Source organism: Globicephala melas, chromosome 15 (assembly GCF_963455315.2).
Source record: "Globicephala melas chromosome 15, mGloMel1.2, whole genome shotgun sequence".
Lineage (NCBI taxonomy): Eukaryota > Metazoa > Chordata > Mammalia > Artiodactyla > Delphinidae > Globicephala > Globicephala melas.
This window is the reverse complement of record NC_083328.1, coordinates 3,861,971-3,881,586: the sequence shown is the minus strand read 5'-3', so window position 1 is coordinate 3,881,586 and position 19,616 is coordinate 3,861,971. Positions and strand designations below refer to the sequence as shown.

Below are 19,616 nucleotides of genomic sequence, written 5' to 3'. Positions count from 1 at the left end.
TAGTAATCTTTTATTTATTTATATATTTTTATATTTATTTTTGGCTGTGTTGGGTCTTCGTTTCTGTGCGAGGGCTTTCTCTAGTTGTGGCAAGTGGGGGCCACTCTTCATCGCGGTGCGCGGGCCTCTTCACTATCGCGGCCTCTCTTGTTGCGGAGCACAGGCTCCAGACGCGCAGGCTCAGTAGTTGTGGCTCACGGGCCTAGTTGCCCCGCGGCATGTGGGATCCTCCCAGACCAGGGCTCGAACCTGTGTCCCCTGCGTTAGCAGGCAGATTCTCAACCACTGCGCCACCAGGGAAGCCCCGCAGACTTGATTTTAAAGCCCCTCACCCGTCCTGTGACTTGTCAGCATCCCCAGGTGTCAGGGCTGTGGAGGCTGTGTCCGAGGCTCACGTGGCTCTCGTTTGGGCCTGTGGACGGCCCCTCACCCTCGTCCAGGTCAGCCTCACCCGGGACGTCACTGTGTCCAGAGCGCTTGGGCTCTCCTTCCGCCTGGGGGGGGCGGTGGTGGTGGTGACTCTGTCCTCACTGCAGGCCCACCGCCTCTCGGGGATGGGGGAGGGCCGTTCCACTCACCCCAGAAGCTTCTCTCCTTTGATGATGAGATTCTACAGCTGCAGACGAGCCTCTCAGGGGCGTCCCAGGAAGTCACCCACTCGGCCTCGTCAGTTTACGGGGAGAGACAGGCCTCTCGGGGTTCCCTGTGGGTCTCGCACGGAGATGGGGGTCTTGCCAGCTGCCCCGGCCCACCTGGAGGGCCAGTGGCTGTCCCGTGGGCAGAGCTGAGGCTCAGAGAGACCCACAGTCCCGGGCAAGACGCCGTGTTTGTGCAGTGCCTGGGCCTTGGGGGTGGCCAGCCTCAGGGGACAGTGTCACCCCGACCTGAGGCACTGTTTCCACAGCTCGGGCACAGCCTGGCAGAGCGCTGTCCTCCCGGGCCGGCCGGCTTGCTCGGAGGGCTGAGGCCCCACGTGGCTGGCACGATGTCCATCAGAGGCCTTCGTGGCTCGTTGAGAGAGAGCCTTGCTGGGTGCCCAGTGGCCACCCTTTGAAGCGTCCTCCTTTTCAGCCATCGGGTTCAGACGTAGCCCCTGAACTGCAGTTTCCTGCACACGTGCCCAGATCTCCATCATCCGTGAAGCCCTTCTCCCGCCCGCTGCAGTGCCCGTGTGCCTTCTGCCTGCTTTGGGTGGAAATCTCTGCCTGGCCTCTCCCGCTCGTGCCGCCCGCCTTGAAGCGGCTCTGGCCGGGTAACCGGGACTCCGCGCAGCAGTCAGAATGGTTTTAGAAGCGTCAAGTGAGGCACGTGCCTGTCTGAGAAGGACCGAGGTGCCGCTGAGTGCTATAAAATGAGGACGGTTCCCCAGTCTGGTGCTGATCTCCAGGGATAGCCCTTGTTAATAGGTTTTCTTGTGTTTTCTTGTGGGAGGATTTTGGGTAAACAGGATCCACTTTGACCTCTGTCCATGGGGCCGTCTTGGTCTTTCTGTGTGATTTATTGCGAAACGATCTCCGTGCTCTGTTCATGCTCCAGCTTCCTCTCCCTGGCTTCTGTGCTAGTGTTCTGGGGCTGCCCTGACAAATGACCACCAACCGGGTGGCTTAAAACAACAGACAGTCACCCTCTCATAGTTAAGAGGTCAGAAGTCCCCGGTCAAGGTGTCGGCAGGATGGTTCCTTCTGGAAGCTCTGGGTCGGGGCCTGTTCCAGGCCTGTCCCCTAGCTTCCGGCGGCTGCTGGCAGTGCGAGGTGTTCCTTGGCTTGTGGACGTGTCACTCCAGCCCCGAGCTCCCTGCGTGTTCCTGTGTTGCTGTGCCGTCACAATGCGTCTAAGGAACCGGTCACTGGACCCACCCCAGTCCCACGTGACTTCATCTTAGTCTGCAAAGACCCTGCTTCCAAATAAGGCCATGTGTGCAGGTACCAAGGATTAGGAATGCAACAGATCTTTTGGGGGACACGATTCAATTGCCACGCGCTCTTCTGGGTCTGTAGGCGCACCGAGCAGTCAGAGCGGCGAACGAAGCAACTTGGCTGGGTCTGTGGGCATCTGGTTGCGTCGGGCCTGCAGGGTCTCCCCCCAGATCAGGATCACCAAGGGAGACCCCAGGGGTCTGAGTCCTCACCCGGCACCCCTGGGGGCTGTGGTGTGGATGGGCCTGGGGGCAGCCAGTCTGGGCCCTGGACGAGGAGCCCCGCTCAGCGTGTGTCCATCTCCGCAATCTCACGCTGTCCGTCCTCTCTCCCTGCAGGCTGGAGCAGCCCTACTTCAGCGCCAACGCCCAGTTCTTCCAGGCGCTGAGCCAGTGCTCTGCGTTGCAGCGCCTGTGCCTGGTGTCCCGCAGTGGCACCCTACAGCCCGAGGCCGTGCTGGCCTTCATGGCGCGCTGTCTGCACGTGGTCGTGTGCCACCTGTTCACCGGCGAGTCGCTCAGCACCTGCCGGAGCCTGCAGCAGTCCCTCCTCCGCAGGTGAGTGCGCGTCGCGGGGGCTCGGGCGCTGTTCCTCCCTAGGCTTCCCTGGGGGCCAGAGGTTGTTTCTCAGAGTTACAAAGTGCTGGGCGGTGATGCAGTGAGCCCCCTGGCCTTTCTGCCCCGGGCTCAGCGTTCTGCGTAGTGGGAGCCCCTCTCCCTCGCGCGTGACAGGACCCTCTTCCCCATCCAGCCCCTCACGTGTTCCCCTGGCACAGCTGTCAGAGGCGGGAATGTGCGTGGTGCTCACCTGCAGCCCTTAGCATCCCGTCCGCTTCCCCATCTCGTCCTTGTTCTGTGCGGGACTCGCTTCAGAGCCCTCGCCATGCCTGGTCTCCTCGGCCTTCTAGGCTGTGACGGGCGCAGCCTTTCCCTGGCTTTTGTGACCTCGACACTTGGAGGGCACTGGCCAGGTGTCCGCGTTTCTGTTGAAAACAGCGCGTTCATCCTGCGCCTCTGATTCCAACCCTGCATCACACTTTGCCCCCCTCTTTCCTCGCAGCCTCTCCCTTCAGCAGCAGACGGCCTGGCTCTCCATTCCCTGAGCTGTGTTTGCTGATTTGTCCCGTCCCCCCGGTGTGCGCGTGGGGCAGCTGCTCTGCTCCTGGGGGGTGGCACCTGGGTCGCCCCATCAAACACCGTCTTCGAATGACCTGGGGCCGGCCTCTTCTCGTCTCCCTCAGCTTGGCCATGTTCCTTGCTCTCACTGCCTCGGACTCCACTTTGCGTTCACCCCACATCCTGCGTGGCTTGCTTCCTTGTTTTTCTGGTGTTCGAAGCCTTACTGAAGTCGGAGGGTCAGAGCTCTTGTGAGGGCCACCCCTCAGCCTCCTCCTGTCCCCACCCCCCCGCATTGTCCCCACCCCCCCGTACCCAGAGACAAATGTTCCCGGTTCTCAGTTACCCTTCCTATGTTTCTTTTGTAGGATTAGCAGGTACACAAATGTTTTCCCGATCCCCTTTCTTTTACTCAGTTTGCTTTTTCACTTAATAATGTATCTTGGAAATCGCTCATTCTCAGTTCATCCAGCTGTTGCTCATTCTTTTTACAGCCCTGCGTTAAAAAGAAATCCTGGTAAAGTACGCATAACAAAATTTACCATTTTAACTGTTTTGGTTTTTTTCCATTTTAAGTGTTTTCACCATTCCAAACTGAAACTCTGTCCCCATTAAACATTAACCCCACCCCTCCCCCAGCCCCTGGCGCCCACCCTTCTACTTCCTGTCTCTACTCCAGGGACCTCCTATAAGTATAACCATATAGCGTTTGTCCTTTGCGTCTGGCTTTTTCTGTGTTGCTTTGACATTTGAGAGACTTAAAAGATAGAAATAAAGGATCATCATATATTGATTAAAATAAAGCCACTTTGGCTCCCTGAACCTCCAGTATGAGTTTACTTTTTAAATTTTAGAAGTCCATCCAAGTATCCATGAGAAGCACAGTGTTTTGTTTCCCTGTGTCCCAGCGTCCCTGAATGTGTAATGTTGCATCTGGGTGTGCAGCCTGTGTTGTCCACCCAACATTGTTTTGAGATCTGCCATGTGTGGCTCCCGTGGAGCTAGTGTGTTCCTGCTAAGTGCTGTGTGTGGCAGCCCCCCACGCGGATTCATCATGCCGTGTGTCTGTTCTGTTGAGGGAGATCCTGGTGGTTTCCACCGTTTCTCTGCTCTAGTGAATATCCTCGTGCGGGCTTTCCTGGGTGCCGCTGCGCAGGTCCCTAGAAGCGGCACTGTAGGGTGTGTTCGGGAGATTGCCCAGTTGCTTGCTCTCCAGGACGGTTCTCCTAAGCCCAGCTTCCCTGTGGGCGTGAGTGTTCTTGGCCCACGTCCTTGCTCATGCGAGACACTGCCAGACTCTCCCGGGGCTACCGGGTGAGCATGTCCTCCTGCCGTGTGAGCTTGTGTCGCGTCTGTTTCCAAGGAGCATCGCTTGATGTGCTAATTGCCCGGTATCGTCTCCTCGTTTGTGACCATCTCTTCACATCCCTTGGGGACTCTACTGTGGGGTTCCTTTCGGGAGGGGGTGGGGGACTTGGGACCAGCGAGCCTGTGCTGCGGCCGCCTGTGCTGGCGCCTGTCGTGGGCCCCTGGCCTCGAGTCCTGAGGCTGCTTCTGTCCTCCCGGCTTTCCCTGCCCACTGTGTTCACTGTTGATTCAGGTTACGGCTGTGGGTTTAATGCCATCCTGCACTGGCCCCCGTATACCCTAAGCTTCCTCTTAAATCTGCCACCTCTCCTGTGCCTTGGTCTGAGAACCTAGGCAGCAACGCCTCTTGGTTTGTGTGCAAAATACAGCTCCGTGGGCTTTGAGTGATGGCTATGGGGAATCTCCCTGGCGACTGCCAGACGTGAACTTGACTGCTGCGTGTGCAGAAGGTTCAAAGACTTCCTGTAAATGCAGGTCCCGCTGGGTGTTAACTGAGCGAGTTGCCAGATACCTTTGGTCAAGTGAGTATTTACTGTCTGTCCAGCAGGAGGTGGTGACTTGGCTTTGCCCGAGATCTGTAGGGAAGCAGTTCAGTGAGGTGGTGTCTGCAGGGTCCACTTGGGCGGGCTCCGCCACATCTGTGACTTCTCTCACCTGTGTGCCTCTGCAGTGCTCTGGAGCTTCTCCTGGCCCAAGGCGGCCTGTGTGAGGGCCGCTGATGTCAAGTGCAGAGACCTTTGGGATTTCTGAGCCTTCCAACTCACGCTGGCGAAGTCAGGGAGGGGGTGGAACTTATGTCTCCGAATAATTGACTGCAGTTCCCTGATATCAGGTCACTTACCTCTGTCTCAGGTTGACCTCAGATGGCTCATCTGGAGTCAACCGTAGTGAGGGCTGATGGCCGTGCGCCCGCTGGCCAGCTCTGCTGACGTCCTTTGAGATGCCAAGGTCTGTTTTTCTTAATAAGAGGAGATGGTATTTTTTGAAGACCTTTTAATACACATAATCTACAGTTTACTATTTTAGACGTTTCAGGGTGTGCAGTTCAGTGGCGTCGAGCACATTCACAGCGGGACCTCCATTCCACCTTGCTTCTGTGAACCGAGGCAAGTTTGACTGAGTTTCCCGTGTCTCTGCGCTTTGTTTGCATTTAGGGGCAGCAGTTGCTCGAGTGGTTGTGGGGATTAAAAGGCAGAGGGTTTAAAGCAATTTTCCCTCCTTCCGGGGCAGCGCTCCCCGCCCTTTGCCCTCCGTCAGGGGCCTTTGCGGAAGGCGTGTGGCCTTGCCTCTGCTGCTCCCCGCAAACCAGGCCCCGCGTTCCCCTAGTGGGTGGGTCCTGGAGTTTGATGGTTGGTCCAGCTAGCACTTAGATAAGTGCCCAGGATTGGAGTGCAGGCCTGGAGCGGCGCTTCCTGGGGGGGATGTGAGCTGAGCAGGTCGCTAGGGGCGTGAAGCGCTTAGAGCCTCTGGAGCGGAAATCCGCCCATGTCAGCGGTGCCCCTGGCGGAGCGCTGAGGGTGGCCGCCTCGTTGAGGCACGGCCTAGAGCGTCGCAGCCTTCCTCTCCCAGCTTTCCGTGTCCCTCGGGTGGCGGGACATGACCACGAGGAGGCCCAGCTGGTCACAGAGTTACAGAAGTGCCCTCGCCAGGGGGTCTCCGGAGGCACAGGGCTCCGGCCACCCTGCCGGACAGTCCTCGTGGTGGCCCCCTGTCCTTGTGGTTTGCTGTTGAGTGTCCCAGGAGGAATCCTAGCTGAGGCTTTCCCCTCCCTGGTGTTTATAGTATCTCTAAAAATTCAGGGACTTCCCTGGTGGTCCAGTGGCTGAGACTCCGCGCTCCCAATGTAGGGGGCCCGGGTTCGATCCCTGGTCGGGGAGCTGGATCCCACATGCCGCAACTAGGAGTTCGCATGCCGCAACTAACTAACTAAATATTAAAAAAAAAATTTAGACTCTACGCCTTCAGCTGTTTTCAAGTGCGAATCCCCTTGGCTCCACCGGCTGGCATGGCCAGCACATCCAGGCTGGAGTCATCGAATGGCTTTGTGCTCTGATTGTTTTGAGTTAACACTGCATCATGGGTGTCTTTCGTGTCATTCAATAAAGCTGCACGTAGTTATTTGTTATGCCATTCGCTGTCCGTTACAGGACGTCGTGGTGATTCTGGTCTGGCCGACACGGCTAACTCTGTGTACTCTTGACTCTCCTTCACTTCGGCCTGGGTTTTCCCGGCTGGGGAACCTGGGGAAGGGGCCCGCTCACCGCTCACCGTCGTGTATCCACCCCTCGGTGTCCCCGTTTTCGCGATTGAGCTGATGCTAAATTTAGCTGGTGGGCTAAACGGGATACAGGCTGTGCGGCGCCCAGGCACGTGGACTCTGGGACAGACGGTAGCTGTTTGGAAGACAGGGTGCCGGGCAGGTGGTGTGGCCGCTCCACCCAGTGCTCTCTCCCTCCTGCTCTCTGCCCACTGGGCTGGCGATGGGTGTGTGAGGAGGGGAGCCTGCTTTTCTCGGGCGTGGCGATCGTGACGTCATTGTTGCTCTGCCTGCCTCTGCCCTTGAAGCGGCCGGGAGGAACATTGGTCCTCTTCACCCTCGCAGACCTGCAGTAGGTCACATTCACGGGGGCTCCTCTCCTGGGAGCTGACACCTCCCTGCTGGATGAGTTCTGCTCCAGGGGCTCCGAGACCCGTGTAGGATTCGGTCACTCCTCAGCCTTGAGGGGTGACTTCCTGCAGTGGGGGGACCAGCTTTGGGCATTGCTGCTTTTCCCACTGTGTGTACACGCAGGAGCCTTCTGCAAAGTGGAGGACATCTGAGGTCACCAGGCAGTTCAGAAGAGCTGCGCTTGTGATGGAGAGGGTGGGAGCATCCCTCATGGGCGCTGTTGGCTGATGGAGCTGCTCTGTCGTTCTGACCCTCAGAATCCATCTCAGCACAGGGCTCCAGGCCAGTGATCGGACTTGGCACTAGGTGTGGGTCGCTGCCCTGGGAGTCTTGTGCTCACTCTTGGTTCTGCTCGCGAGGTCCCTGTCTGCCAGCCTCTTCCTGCCGGCAGCCTGCTCCTGTCCTTGGGGCCCACGCCAGTGCAGCCTCTCACTGGGCTGGGAGCTCCCTCCTCTGGCCTCTCAGACAGCACACACCTGCCCCTTTCCTAGGGCGCATAGCACTCTCCCCCCAAAATTATTGCGTTCTTTGCATCTCCTGTTAGATAATGAGTTTTTTGAGGGCCAGCGTGCAATAGCTCTTTTTTCCTTCTGGGTGCTCGGTGCACGGTATTCGAGACCAGGCCTGAGGCTGGCGTTGGTTAAGTGAACTTCCTGGGCGGAAGCTGTGCCAGCCCCTCTGTCCCCTGTGTCCCAGCCCTGGCACAGGCCTGGGCCATGGCGCATACCCGCTGAGCGTCTGCTGCCGGCTGAGGTGCTGGGAGCCCTGTGTGTGCTGGAGCGTGGCCCCCTTTGTGGGCTCCTCCAGCCAACATTCTTCCAGCTCCTGCTTTGGGCCCTGTCCTGGATGCCAGGGGCCATGCTAGTGCCTCTTCACCAGTGCTCCCTTGGTGCCGGTACTGTGTACTGTCTCTGTTGTTCTCACCTCCAAAAGCCCTTTGAGCTACACGCCCTAAGCCCCAGCATTCAGGTGGGGAAACTGAGGCTCCAAGAGGCCGGTGATGGTGCAGCAGGACCCCAGCACTGGAAGGACAGCGTTTGTGTCCCCTTCAGGCCTTTGCTGCGGCGCAGTGGGGCCCCAGCTGCTTTTCTGCGAGGCGCCCAGCAGGTGGTGCCGTGGCTCACCGTAACCGGCCTGCCTGGCGCTTCCGGTGCTTCACAGCAGGCCCGCATTCCACCCCGGGGGCGCATGAAAAGGAGAGGCTGGAGTTGTCACTTTTTCTTTCTTTTTTAAAAAATAAATTTATTTATTTATTTATTTTTGGCTGCGTTGGATCTTTGTTGCTGCACGCAGGCTTTCTCTAGTTGTGGCGAGCGGGGGCTACTCTTTGTTGCGGTGCGTGGGCTTCTCATTGCGGTGGCTTCTCTTGTTGCGGAGCACAGGCTCTAGGCACGCAGGCTTCAGTAGTTGTGGCGCACGGGCTTAGCTGCTCCGTGGCATGTGGGATCTTCCCGGACCAGGGCTCGAACCCGTGTCCCCTGCATTGGCAGGAGGATTCTTAACCACTGCGCTACCAGGGAAGCCCCTGTTGTCACTTTTTCTGATGCGTTTCTTTCTTCTCACCCTTTTCCCTGCCTCAAGCTCAGAGGATTATTGAGGCACCTGCCTGCTCACCTGTGTGACATTGGGAGGCCCCCCTGTTCCCTGTGACTCAGCCAGCGGGGCTGGTGTTGTGTCTGCAGTCCCGTCCCTAGGAAGGCGTTGCCTCTCCCCGGGTCAGCACTTGTTCCGGTTCCCATGCCTGCCCCGCATGGAGATGCGTCTCAGCCGGTGGTCGTCGGCAGGTTCTTCTTGTTGTCGTGCCCTCTGTGGGTTTGGCACCGAGACCTGCAGCTCTGGGTCCCTGCACCGCCAGGACCTCTGGGGTGGCGGTGGCCTCGGATGGGCTGCCTAGGTTCCTCCCTCGTGAGGTGAGTTCACGGCAGGCCCACGTGGGAGGTGCTGTGTGTACAGCGGCATCCTGTCAGCGTTCGTTCTCTTGTTTTATCTTCTGGATCTTGGCTTTGCTCTTTCAAGTTTGAAACGTGAGCCTCTGGACCTTTCTCGGACGTCCGGTGGCAGGCGGCCTCCGCGAGGCTTTGGAGTGGCTGCCTTCTGCATCTGCCCTCACCTCGGGCCCTTCCGGTGGCCCCAGCGCCAGGCGGGACTTCGTTTGGGCCCGTGCCGCTGAGAGCAGCGATGCCTTGTGGCTGCTCCGGGGAGCAGCTCTCCTGCCGGCCTCCCTCCCCGCTCCTGCCCTGGGAACGCCGAGTTCACTGGATTCCCATTGGGCTCCCCCGACCACCTGGCCTCGGGGACACCCTGTCCAGTGAGCAGAGCCAGCCTCTCTGTTTCACTTCCTGTCTCTCCTAGAAACCCTGAGTCACCCTTCCTGGCCAAGTCAGTACCGCCTGACCCACCGAGGGGCCCTGTGGCCCGTCGCGAGGGTGCCCTGGGCGTCTCCGTGCTGTGCACCCAGCCACGCCTCTGCTGTCCACTTTCTCCCAGACATGCAGTGGGTGGGGCGCCCTTCCCAGGGATTTCACAGCTTTCTTGATTTCCTTTGACTCTCACATTCCTGAAAGTTCCCTTCGAGGCCTCGTGAACTCTGGCCTGGGTGAGGGCGGTGTCCTCACTTGCTTCTCTTTTGGTAGTACGCGGGGTGACACGTGGCATCCCGCTGAGGTCAGACCACCCCCCACCCCCGCCCGCACCCTCAGATCCCATGACGTGCTCACCTCCTGGCCTTGTTGCTCTGTGACTTTGAACCCGTCGCTTCCCTCTCTGAGCCCAGTGTCCTGTCTGTAAACCAGCAGCCATTGTCCCTGCTTCCCGGCGCCGCTGTTTCCTGGTGGTGGCTCGCTGCCGACTGTGTGTGCCCGCCTTGGTGGCGTTGCTCAGGATCCCCTACGATCGCCTGGTGGCGGTGCCTTCTCCCCCCTTGACAAAAGAGGCAGCCCAGCTCTGTGAGGTTTGGGGGCGTCCTGGTCATCCCGTCTCGAGGGTAAATGGCCCAGCAGGTGTTGGAGGCCAGTGTGGCCGTTCTGCCACCCTCTGCCACCTCCTGTAATAACCCACGGTGCCCGGTCCGAGGGGCAGAGGCGCTTACTTCAAGGAAGCAGGATGGTGGGGCGGAAAAGGCTCTCACCCTGACGTGTCCCTGTCTGAGCCGAGCCATCCGGGGTGAGGACGCGTTGGTTCTGAAGCGGGCTGAGCACTTTCCCACAAGGCAGGGCCTTCCCGGGCCGCGCCCTCGGGGGTCTCGTCCACTCCAGGCCACATGTGTTGACTGGCTGCAGCCCCGTTTCTCAGGAGCGTCGGGAGGACCCCGACCCTGGGGCGGGAGCGGGCTTGGTCCTCCGTCCCCCTGGGCCCAGCATCCCACTGACGGGGTCACGTCTCTGGAGCCCATGTGGAAATTCCTCCCCTCCCCCTGGACTGCGAGGAATGTAGGCCCACGAGGCCAAGAGGCAGCAGCCCAGGCCTGAGCAGACACAGTCAGCTGTGCTGCTGATGGGCGCCTGGGCTCCAGGGCCTCCCGCCCAGATGCAGTGCTCCCCGCCCCTCTGTGTTTGTGTTCTGTACGCGAGTGTAGAACCAGGGAAGTTTACAGATACAGGGATACATTGTTTAAGTCTGGGGCACACTGGGAGCTTCAGAGTTGAAAGTGGATTCTAAAATACAGAGTTAGCGTGCTGTTCCGCCACCGTAATTGCATTACGGGGGGGGCAGTGGGACCCCATCTTGGATCCTCAGCTCACTGCCGCGCGGGACAGGTCTCTGGGGTCCGTTTGTCCTTCCTACCTGGAATGGTGATCTGGGAGTGTCACGAAAAATACCAGGCCAGCAGGGTTTCGCTGCTGCAGGCTCAACTGGGGGAATCCTTGGCCTTGACGCAGAGCTCGCTGGCTGGCGAGTTCTGGCTCCATTTGTGGTGGACACCCAAGAGGCTGGTCTGGGAGCTGGCAGGGCTCGGGCCGCGTGCCGTGGGCCCCAGCGCAGCAGCCAGCGGGCCACGTCAGGGGCGCGCCTGCAGCCCCGGCGACTGATCAGTGTGGGAGATGTTCACTGCTTAGCATCTCCTGTGGCCAGGGCTGTCCAGGCCACCGAGGAGGGGGCGAGGGCGGTGGCTGCACCTGCTGCCGGGCACGCGGCCTCTTCCCACCGCCGAGTAGTTCCCTAGAACAGGAGTTCTTTCGTCATCACTGGAGCCCCTCATTTTCCAGGTGAGGTCTCTGGGGCCGGAATCACCGTGGCTCTGAGCAGGGAGCTGGGGCCGGGCCCGAGGCTTGGGTCTGCGGTCAGGCTCCAGCCTCCTGCTGCTGTTCACGCCGCAACAGCACGGAACGTCCCTGGGGACCTACTGGTCGCCAGGCCGTGCTTCGCACTCCTGGGTCCCTCCCTCGAGGACGACGTAGGGTGGCTGTTTTTTCTGTGACGAGAAACGCAGCTGTGTTCTGTCGTCCTGTCTCTGCCGTGGTTCACACACCTCCCTTTTCTTAGGGGTCTCTTGGAGGATTGATTCCAGCGAAGGCCTGGGGACAGTGATGCCTGGTGTTCCTGGCTTTGGGCTGTGGAAGACTGGCATGAGTCCCCAGCTGGCAGCACCAGCCCCGTGGGAGGTGAGGGCGGACGACGTGCGGCGCCAGGTCACCAGGGTGGTTGTGAGCGTTGGGCATCTCTCCATTTCTCTGAAGGCAGATTCTGTTCCTTCCTTTTAAATTTTTTATTGTGGTAAAACATTTATAAGATAATAGTTATCATTTTAGCCATTTGTAAGTATACAGTTCAGTGGCATTAAATGCTGTGGTGTACCTATCACCACAGTCTATACCCAAAACCTTTTTATCGTCCCGAACAGCAACTCCATATGCGTTAAACAATACCCCCCTTCTCCTCTTTCCCCCAACTCCTGCCAAGCACCGTTCTGCTCTCTGTCTGTGACCTTGACCCCTGTAGGTACCTCACAGAAGCAGAATCCTACAGTATTTGTCCATGATGTCTGCTTTATTCCACTTAGCATGATGGCCTCGAGGTTCGTCCATGTTGGAGCAGGTGTCAGAATCCCTTCCTTTTAAGGCCGAGTGAGATTCCAGCCTGTGGATAGGTCATATTTTGTTTGTCCTTTTGTCTGTTGACACTTACTGTGGTTTTCAACTCATATTTTTTGTGAATGAAGTTGAATATCTTTGCGTGTTTTAAAAAATCATTTACAGAAAATGATGAACTAGGAGAACCATCTGCAGGTCCTGTCACTGCCAGAGGTCGGATTGTCCTGGCCTCCTGCCTGCCCAGCAGTAGCACCGTTCAAACCAGGTGGGGGTCTGAGGGCACAGGACAGGGGTTGCAGGTGTTAACTGAGAGAAAGCACCCAGCCTCCCCCGTGAGAAAACCAGGAACTAAATTACAGCGAACAACTCTGTTTCTGGAGAGTTCAAAAGCAGGCAGTGGTCCACTCTGGTAGGGGTCGAGGAGGTGACTGCCAGGGGGGCCCAGGGCTTCTGGGGCGTGGCTGCTGGTCCCATGGGGCTGCACTGCCCGGGGTGCACTTCGGTATAACGTTTTCCACCCCCTCAGGCAAAGCCTGCTTGTGTTAGTGGAGGGAAGAGACCAGCCCGTGGCCCAAGATAGGTGTGCCACCTCTGTGGATTGGAACGCACACCCCTGACCCAACTAAGCTCCCGCCTTTAGGCTTCGGTTCTATGGACGGGCTTATCCATGGGGTTTGCATAGAGCTCTTCATGGCGGTGCTGTTCGATTTAGCAAAAGATTGAAAACAACCCAAGTGTCCATCGGTCGGAGACTGGGAAATAAATTATGATGCCTCCAGTTGATGGAATGAAATGCAGCTGATAAAAGAACAGGAAGCACTTGGGGTCACCAAAGGGAATCTTTCAAAGTGTGTCTCAAACAAAAGCAGGGGCGTAATCTGTTTCTCTGCTGGCACGTGCGTAAAGTGTTTCTGGAAGGCTGCGTCGTTCCTGGGGAGAGGCCCTCCCTGACAGCGTCTTGGGGGGGGAGGAGCCCTGGGGACGTCCCGAACCTGCTCCTCCGTCCTCTGTTTTGTCCTGGCCTTTGTCCTTCAGGCCTTTCTGGTGACAGAGCCTCGCACTGGAGTTACCGGCTCCAGGGGTCAGGCCCTCGGATTTACAATCCTGTCCACATGGGACCTGGGGGCCGCACGACAGCTGACACCGAGGGTCTCTCCCACCCCCTTCCTCTGCGCGAGGGCAGATTCCAGGCTGCTCCGAGGCGCCCTGTGGGTCCCAGCAAGTTTGGTGGGGAGCTGAGAAGGGCGCACCCCACACACCTGCCCAGAGCATCATCTGAGTTCTGTGAACCTTTGATGGATGTTTTATTCTTGGCTACCGCCCACCTCTGTGCTTTTTTTTTTTTTTTTTTTTTGTGGTACGCAGGCCTCTCACTGTTGTGGCCTCTCCCGTTGCGGAGCGCAGGCTCAGCGGCCATGGCTCACGGGCCCAGCCGCTCCGCGGCATGTGGGATCTTCCCGGACCGGGGCACGAACCCGTGTCCCCTGCATCGGCAGGTGGACTCTCAACCACCGCGCCACCAGGGAAGCCCCAAAACAGTGCCTTTTTAAAAAATAATTAATTTAATTAATGGCTGCATAGGGTCTTCGTTGCTGCGCCTGGGCTTTCTCCAGTTGCGGCGAGCGGGGGCTACTCCTCATTGCAGTGCGCGGGCTGCTCATTGCGGTGGCTTCTCTTGTTGCGGAGCACGGGCTCTAGGCGCGTGGGCTTCAGTAGTTGTGGCGCGTGGTCTTCAGTAGTTGTGGCTCACGGGCTCTAGAGCGCAGGCTCAGTAGTTGTGGCGCACGGGCTTAGTTGCTTCGCGGCATGTGGGATCTTCCCGGACCAGGGCTCAAACCCGTATCCCCTGCATTGGCTGGCGGATTCTTAACCACTGCGCCACCAGGGAAGCCCAAAACAATGGGTTTAAAACAAGCACAATCTTGCTTGCTTCCTTGGAGGCTCAGAGAAGGAAGATATTTTGGGCAGCTGGCTTTTCAGATAGCCGAAGGCCCCATTTTAAATCCCCTGGTGTGTTTTTAACAGCCTCAGGTAGACAGTTTTCTTCAATGTGATCTCCCTTCCGGCTGTTATAAATGGCAGAGAGTAAGTATGGTTGAACTTTCCTGAACCTCTGTGTTTTTGAAAGCCCTGAGTCACCCTCAGACCCTTCGGGAGGGGCGTCTCCACGGTGGCGTCTGCAACTCGCTCTGCAGGTTTCAGAGCGAGTGAGCGGCCCCTGTCGCGGGCTTAGCGTGTGAGCTCCGTAAATCTTGCCTCTGTCGCCCCCAGGTGGGATCCAGGCTAGCACGATTGCAGGGGCAGGGCTCTGCTCTCTCTGCTGCCCAGGATGGCATGGGGGCAGCTGAGTGCAGAGCTGGGCCTGGGGAGTGCGTGCACTGGAGGGTGCCCAGGGAGTGGGGAGTGCGCCGTGCGCCAGGAGGGCACGCACGCCTGTGCCTGAAGGTGAACCCATGGACCTCGCAGGCCTGGCTTTGTGCTCGTGACTCCAGGCCAGAGGCTGCAGCCTCGGGTCTTTAGTGATGTGATTAGCCCTGGTCAGGGGAGTGGTCCCAAGAGGTGGCCTGTCCTGCTGGCGGTCATCAGGCTAGTTCTGAATGTGGGTAGCTGGAAGGAGTTTTATTTTATTTCATTGTGTCTCTTTACCTAAATCTCAAACTATATTTGAATCGCACAAATGAACATTAGAACACATGTGCAGGTGACCCAGCAGAACCCGCGAGCTCTCGGCCCGCACATGAGCCCCAGCCGAGAACTTGCCTCCTTCCGCCGGCGGAGCCCCAGCCCTGCACTCGGAAGGGAGTGATCGCGCTCTCTGCCTTTGCCCCTTGTCCACTGCCTTGTCGCCGACTCCAGGCTTCACTCTGGGTGGGGACAATGAGGCTGCAGCTGGGGGAGCGCGCAGGCTCCTCAGGCCGGGGAGGGGCTTTACAGAGAGGCGGGTGCGGGCGAGGCCCCCCAGCCCTGCCCAGGTCGGAGCCGACCCAGGTGCCCACCCCGTGGAGAAAGCCTTGAGAAGGAAGTCGGTTTGATTCTGGGGCGGCCCCTCCACCCTGCGTGCACGTCGGCGGTCAGGGCGGCGGGGAAGGGACAGCACGCCGCCACATTCCTCGCTTTGGGTGAGAAATTAATCCCCCTTCAGCATCTTGACAGCAGCTCATTAAGAGCCTCAGGATGGCAGGCAGGCAGGAGCCTTGCACGCACATCCCACACCTGAGGGTATTTTGTTTCAAGCAGAGTAGATCGCACAGAGGGTTTGCAGGTGAGGACTTGCCGGTTCACGGTCACAGACGCCGCTGCCGGGAGCAGAACGTGGCGCACAGAACCGGGAGGTATTTCCTCGGCATTTTTATTGCCAAAACATGAAGTTTTATGAGTGCCTTTCTGGCGTCCATTTCACATATGTCGTAAATCCAGCAAATCCAGCTCAGTGTTGCTGGGGGGCCGGGGGCAGGGGGAGGCCGGGACTGCGCTTCCCTCGTTCCCTGAAGCAGGCACGGGACTTGGGACCTGGCTTTAGCTTTGGCAAATTGTGTGGGCACCTTCCTGCCTCTCGCCCTTTGAGCCCCACGGGATGGAAGTCTCTCCCATGACCAGAGTCACCTCGGGTTCCAGGTGGGAAGGGGGAGGGTCACCTCACTGGCTGGCCACTGGGGCCAGCTCCGGTGTGGGGCCTGGCCTGGCAGGTGCTCCGTGGATGTCGTCTCACACCCACGGGGTGGAGCCTGTCGCCCGTGGGTGTGGAAGGTGAGAGGTCGTCTGACGGTTACTTGTCACGTGTTCCTTGCTTTGGTCTCCTGGCAGAGGGGCTGCCTCACCTGACTTGGGCGTTCATGTCCCTCGAGGATGGCCTGTGGACATGAGGGTTTGGCCACCTGTCCCCTCTCTCCACTCCCCTGCGGGTGTCCTGGCCGTGGGGCCTCCAGTGACCACAGACGCTGTTTCTGCAGCCCCCTGGGTGTTACCCTTCAGGGACCCCCGCTGCCTGGGAAGGCAGGGGCCTGCCCCGACGGGCTGCCCTCCTGCCTGCTCCCTGGAGCCTCAGCGTGAAGGGGCCCTGGAGGCGCATTCCGGTGTCAGCCGCGGCTCTGGGACACAGCCTGACCCTGGCCACCTCCACGCCCTGAGCCCAGCCTCCCTCCCTCCGTCCCTCCCTCCGTGGTCCTGCTAACAGCCTGCCTCTGGTTCAGTTTCCAGGCCGAGCGGCCCGCGCTGAACGTCGTCATCTTCCCTCTGCTCCACGAGGGCCTGACCGATGTCATCCGAGACGTTCCCATGGTGCACCTGGACGAGGTCACCTTATTTAAAAGCAGAGTGGCCGAGGAGCCGCCAAATCTGTGGTGGTGACAGGAGTGGCCCCACCGGCCCGTCGCCACCTGTGGCCGCTGCGTCTCCGTGGCCGAGGAAGCAGGACTGCCCCGGTCAGGTGTGTGGCTTCCGGCCTTGCCACGGCCGCCGCGGCTGCTCCCCTGCCCGAGGACACCGGATGCCCGGTGGGTCACCGGAGGAAGGAAGCCCCCTCCCCAGCCCTTAGGGGCCTCCTCTTGTGAGGAGTCTGTGCTCAGTGACGCTCTGGCTGAGATGCGTGAGGCAGCGGCGGCAGGGCCGGTTGTCGGGCGACCTGCGGGCCTGGCCGGCGTGGTCTTGGGCTGAGACACCCATCGCCAGGACGCTGACTCCTTGGGGGCCAGGTCCCCAGAGCGCCACGTGACCCCACGGCCGTCCCCCAGCCCCCAGGAGAGGCCCTGTGCTCCTGGTCACCTGCCTCGGGCTCCGTGGTGGGCGGCTGGGAGCCTGAGGCGGGGGGGGGGGCTTGCAGGTGCTGTGGCGGATTTGGGGCTCTCCCCTCCTTCCAGTTAACCCAGTTACACCTCTGGTGTGCGTCCAGCCACGTGACGTCAGACAGGTTCGGGCCAGCAGCGGGCTGCTGGGCAGGGAAGCTGCAGGTCCCTGTGAAGGTCTCTGTTTCTGGGGAAACACGGATAGACCTGCTTCATTAGAAAACCTTGAAATATTAAAACCCAGAAGGGATGTGTGGGGCTGGAGGAGTGATCACATTACCCCGTTTCAGACAGCTTTATTTAGCACTTTAAAAAAATGCAACGCAGCTATTCCCAAAACGAGGGACGTCCTCCCAGTGTCCTGGGCCTCCCGCCACGTGCCGCCCACTGCTTCTGCCTTGTCAGCCGCGAGACTCCCCCAGAGCCGTCATCCCTGCGGCTGGTGGGCTTCTGAGGGGCCCCAGTTGGGTTCCCTGCACCCAGCGTCTTGCCCCAACGCTCCCGGTGACGCTCCTGGAGACTTCCAGGGAAGGCTGAGTGGCGTCGGGGCGGCTTCCAGCCGGGGGTACCTGGGTCTCCGCAGAGGTTGCCTCCCCAGGACCCCAGGGACTGGTCCCATCTTGCCCCGGCCTCCCTCTCCCTCTGGGCTGGGGGTGCAGGTTCCCCAGGCCCTCCTCACCGCTGCGGCCCGTCTCGGCTGCCATCCACTCTGTGGCCCCTAGCCCAGCCCGCTTCCCACTCTGTTCCATGTGATGGTCGCCTCGTGTCGTATAGTGTGTCCTATAGTTTGCCTGTTGCAGGGCCCGGTACCTGGACCCTGGGCCTGTGTTCGCCTGCCCTTCCCTGGGTTCTCAAGGGGCAGACAGTTCAGCAGTCCCCGCCCTGCCAGGCCGAGGGGGTCCAGGAGGCCTTCCGATGGTGGAAGTGCTTGGAGGGCCAGGGTCTCGGGACGCACACAGGCCCCCGAGTGCTCCAGTCGATTCTCCCTAAGCGCAGTCTGTCTGGCGGCCTCCACCCGTCCCCGCGGCCCCGGCCCTGCTCTCACCTCCCCGCAGCACCAGGTGGAGCTGGGTCTCCTCCCCCTGCGCTGTGGTTTTCTTGCCGAGGGTGCAGTTGTCTCCTCTCTGGAGCATGGGGTGCCCTCCTCCCTCCCTCCCCAGCTTCCGCTGGCGGCTCTTCGCCTCCTGCCCAGAGGGACCCCCACCAGACCTGCAGCCCTCCCCTCCGCAGTCCTGACGTGGCCTGAGAGTCACAACCGGGCCCGCCCCTCTGGCCATGCAGGCTGCCCTGGGCCCTGGGGAGACAGGGCCAAGGCCCTCATTAGGGCCACACGCTGTAGATGAGGGTCTGAGAGGTGGTGGGAGTCCCCCACCCCATTTCTGGGCATGTCTTTCAGTTGCGCCTTGAGACCACCGGGAGGGTGCTCAGGAAGGGTGATGTGGGGACTGACTGCTCGTTGCCGTCACAGCAGGAGCGTGGCCAGTTACAGCCCGACCGGCAGAGGGACGTGGCCCAGGATGGGGGCAGGTGGTCTGGCCGACCCCGGGACCCCTGGGGCCCTGGGTACACGTCTCCTTTCGTCCAGAGCAACCCGGGCTCAGGCCAGAGGATGATCGTTCCATAAGAATTTATCCACAGGCTGCCACGGTTTTCGTGCTCTGGCCCGGATGGCCTGTTCTCGTGAGCAGGCAGTTTGAACCAGCAGTGTCGTTTATGCCAGCAAGCAGGGCTGGGAGGGGCCGTTCACGAGAGGCTGGGGCACGAGCTGACTTGGAAGGCAGCCCCCGAACAGGAGGCCTTGTATCCTTAGTGTCCCCCTCAGCCATCCTTTCCTTAGAGCAAGAATTTCCGCTGCTTCTCCACCCAAGACGGATCCACCAGATGTTAATAATGTGCTTATTCTCGCTAAGTGCATTTTGGCACCGGTGTTAATTGCAGCTTATATTCTGCAGCATTTTATGCTGGGAAAAGAACCCACCCTAATGGTCCCCAATTGGCAGAACTGGGCTGTTAAGCGACGGACCATATGCTGCCTGCTGAGAGGGGCCTGGTCAGCACTGGCGCCTGCGCGCGCGCGCGTGTGTGTGTGTGCGTGTGTGCGCGTGTGTGTGTGCGTGTGCGTGGTGCGTGCATGGACGTCTGTGCGCCTACATGTGTGAGTGTAGTCTGCTGTGGACGGGCTCTTGTTCCTGGTGTGCACGTGTGTGTGTGCACGGTGTGTGTGCACGTGTGTGTGTGCGCGCTGTGTGTGTGAGGCAGACACTGGGGGAGGTGGGAATGAGGGAGGAGGGGATCAGGGAGATCTCTCTGTTAAAAAGAGAAGCCCCCGGCCTCCTGAGGCCGCCGCTCTGCCTGTGGCCCCTCCTCGCCCCTAGACCCCTCGGCCCCGCCTGCTCCCAGGGCTGCGGCTTTGCCGCCGCAGCGTCAGGCAGCCTTGGTGGCCGGGCCTGAAGGTGCTCCCCCAGGGAGGCTTCTTGAGCCTGAGGAGAGTAGAGACCCGCAGGCCCCCTTCCCTGCTGTCGGCGGCTTCTCTCTCTGTCCCGTGCGAGTGTTTTTATTCCCGAGCTGAGGGGCTGGATTAAGGGCACCTCACTCTCATACAACAAGGGGATGGGTTTCATCCCCACCCGTCAGCTGCCCGTCCGAGGACCCAAGGAGACAAGTCCGAGGGTCCCTCCTCCGCAAGGCCCCCGAGGGCCTCTCCACTCAGGCCTGGGACGACGCCCCTCCTTGGGCAG

The 19,616-nt window shown here is 59.8% G+C and overlaps 1 protein-coding gene across 2 annotated transcripts in view; it reads left to right on the top strand.

Moving 5' to 3' along the window:
* FBXL18 (F-box and leucine rich repeat protein 18) overlaps window positions 1-19,616 on the top strand; it is a 92,459-nt gene that overhangs the window by 17,624 nt on the left and 55,219 nt on the right. The window contains exons 4-5 of one of the 2 annotated variants that reach the window (XM_030846635.2): window positions 2,255-2,473; window positions 16,288-18,930. In XM_030846635.2, coding sequence (XP_030702495.1) covers window positions 2,255-2,473; window positions 16,288-16,444 — 376 coding nt within the window. In that variant the 3' untranslated portion in view covers window positions 16,445-18,930. Of the gene's footprint in view, window positions 1-2,254; window positions 2,474-16,287; window positions 18,931-19,616 lie in introns of those variants that run through there. The other variant, XM_060284378.1, reaches the window with a different exon arrangement.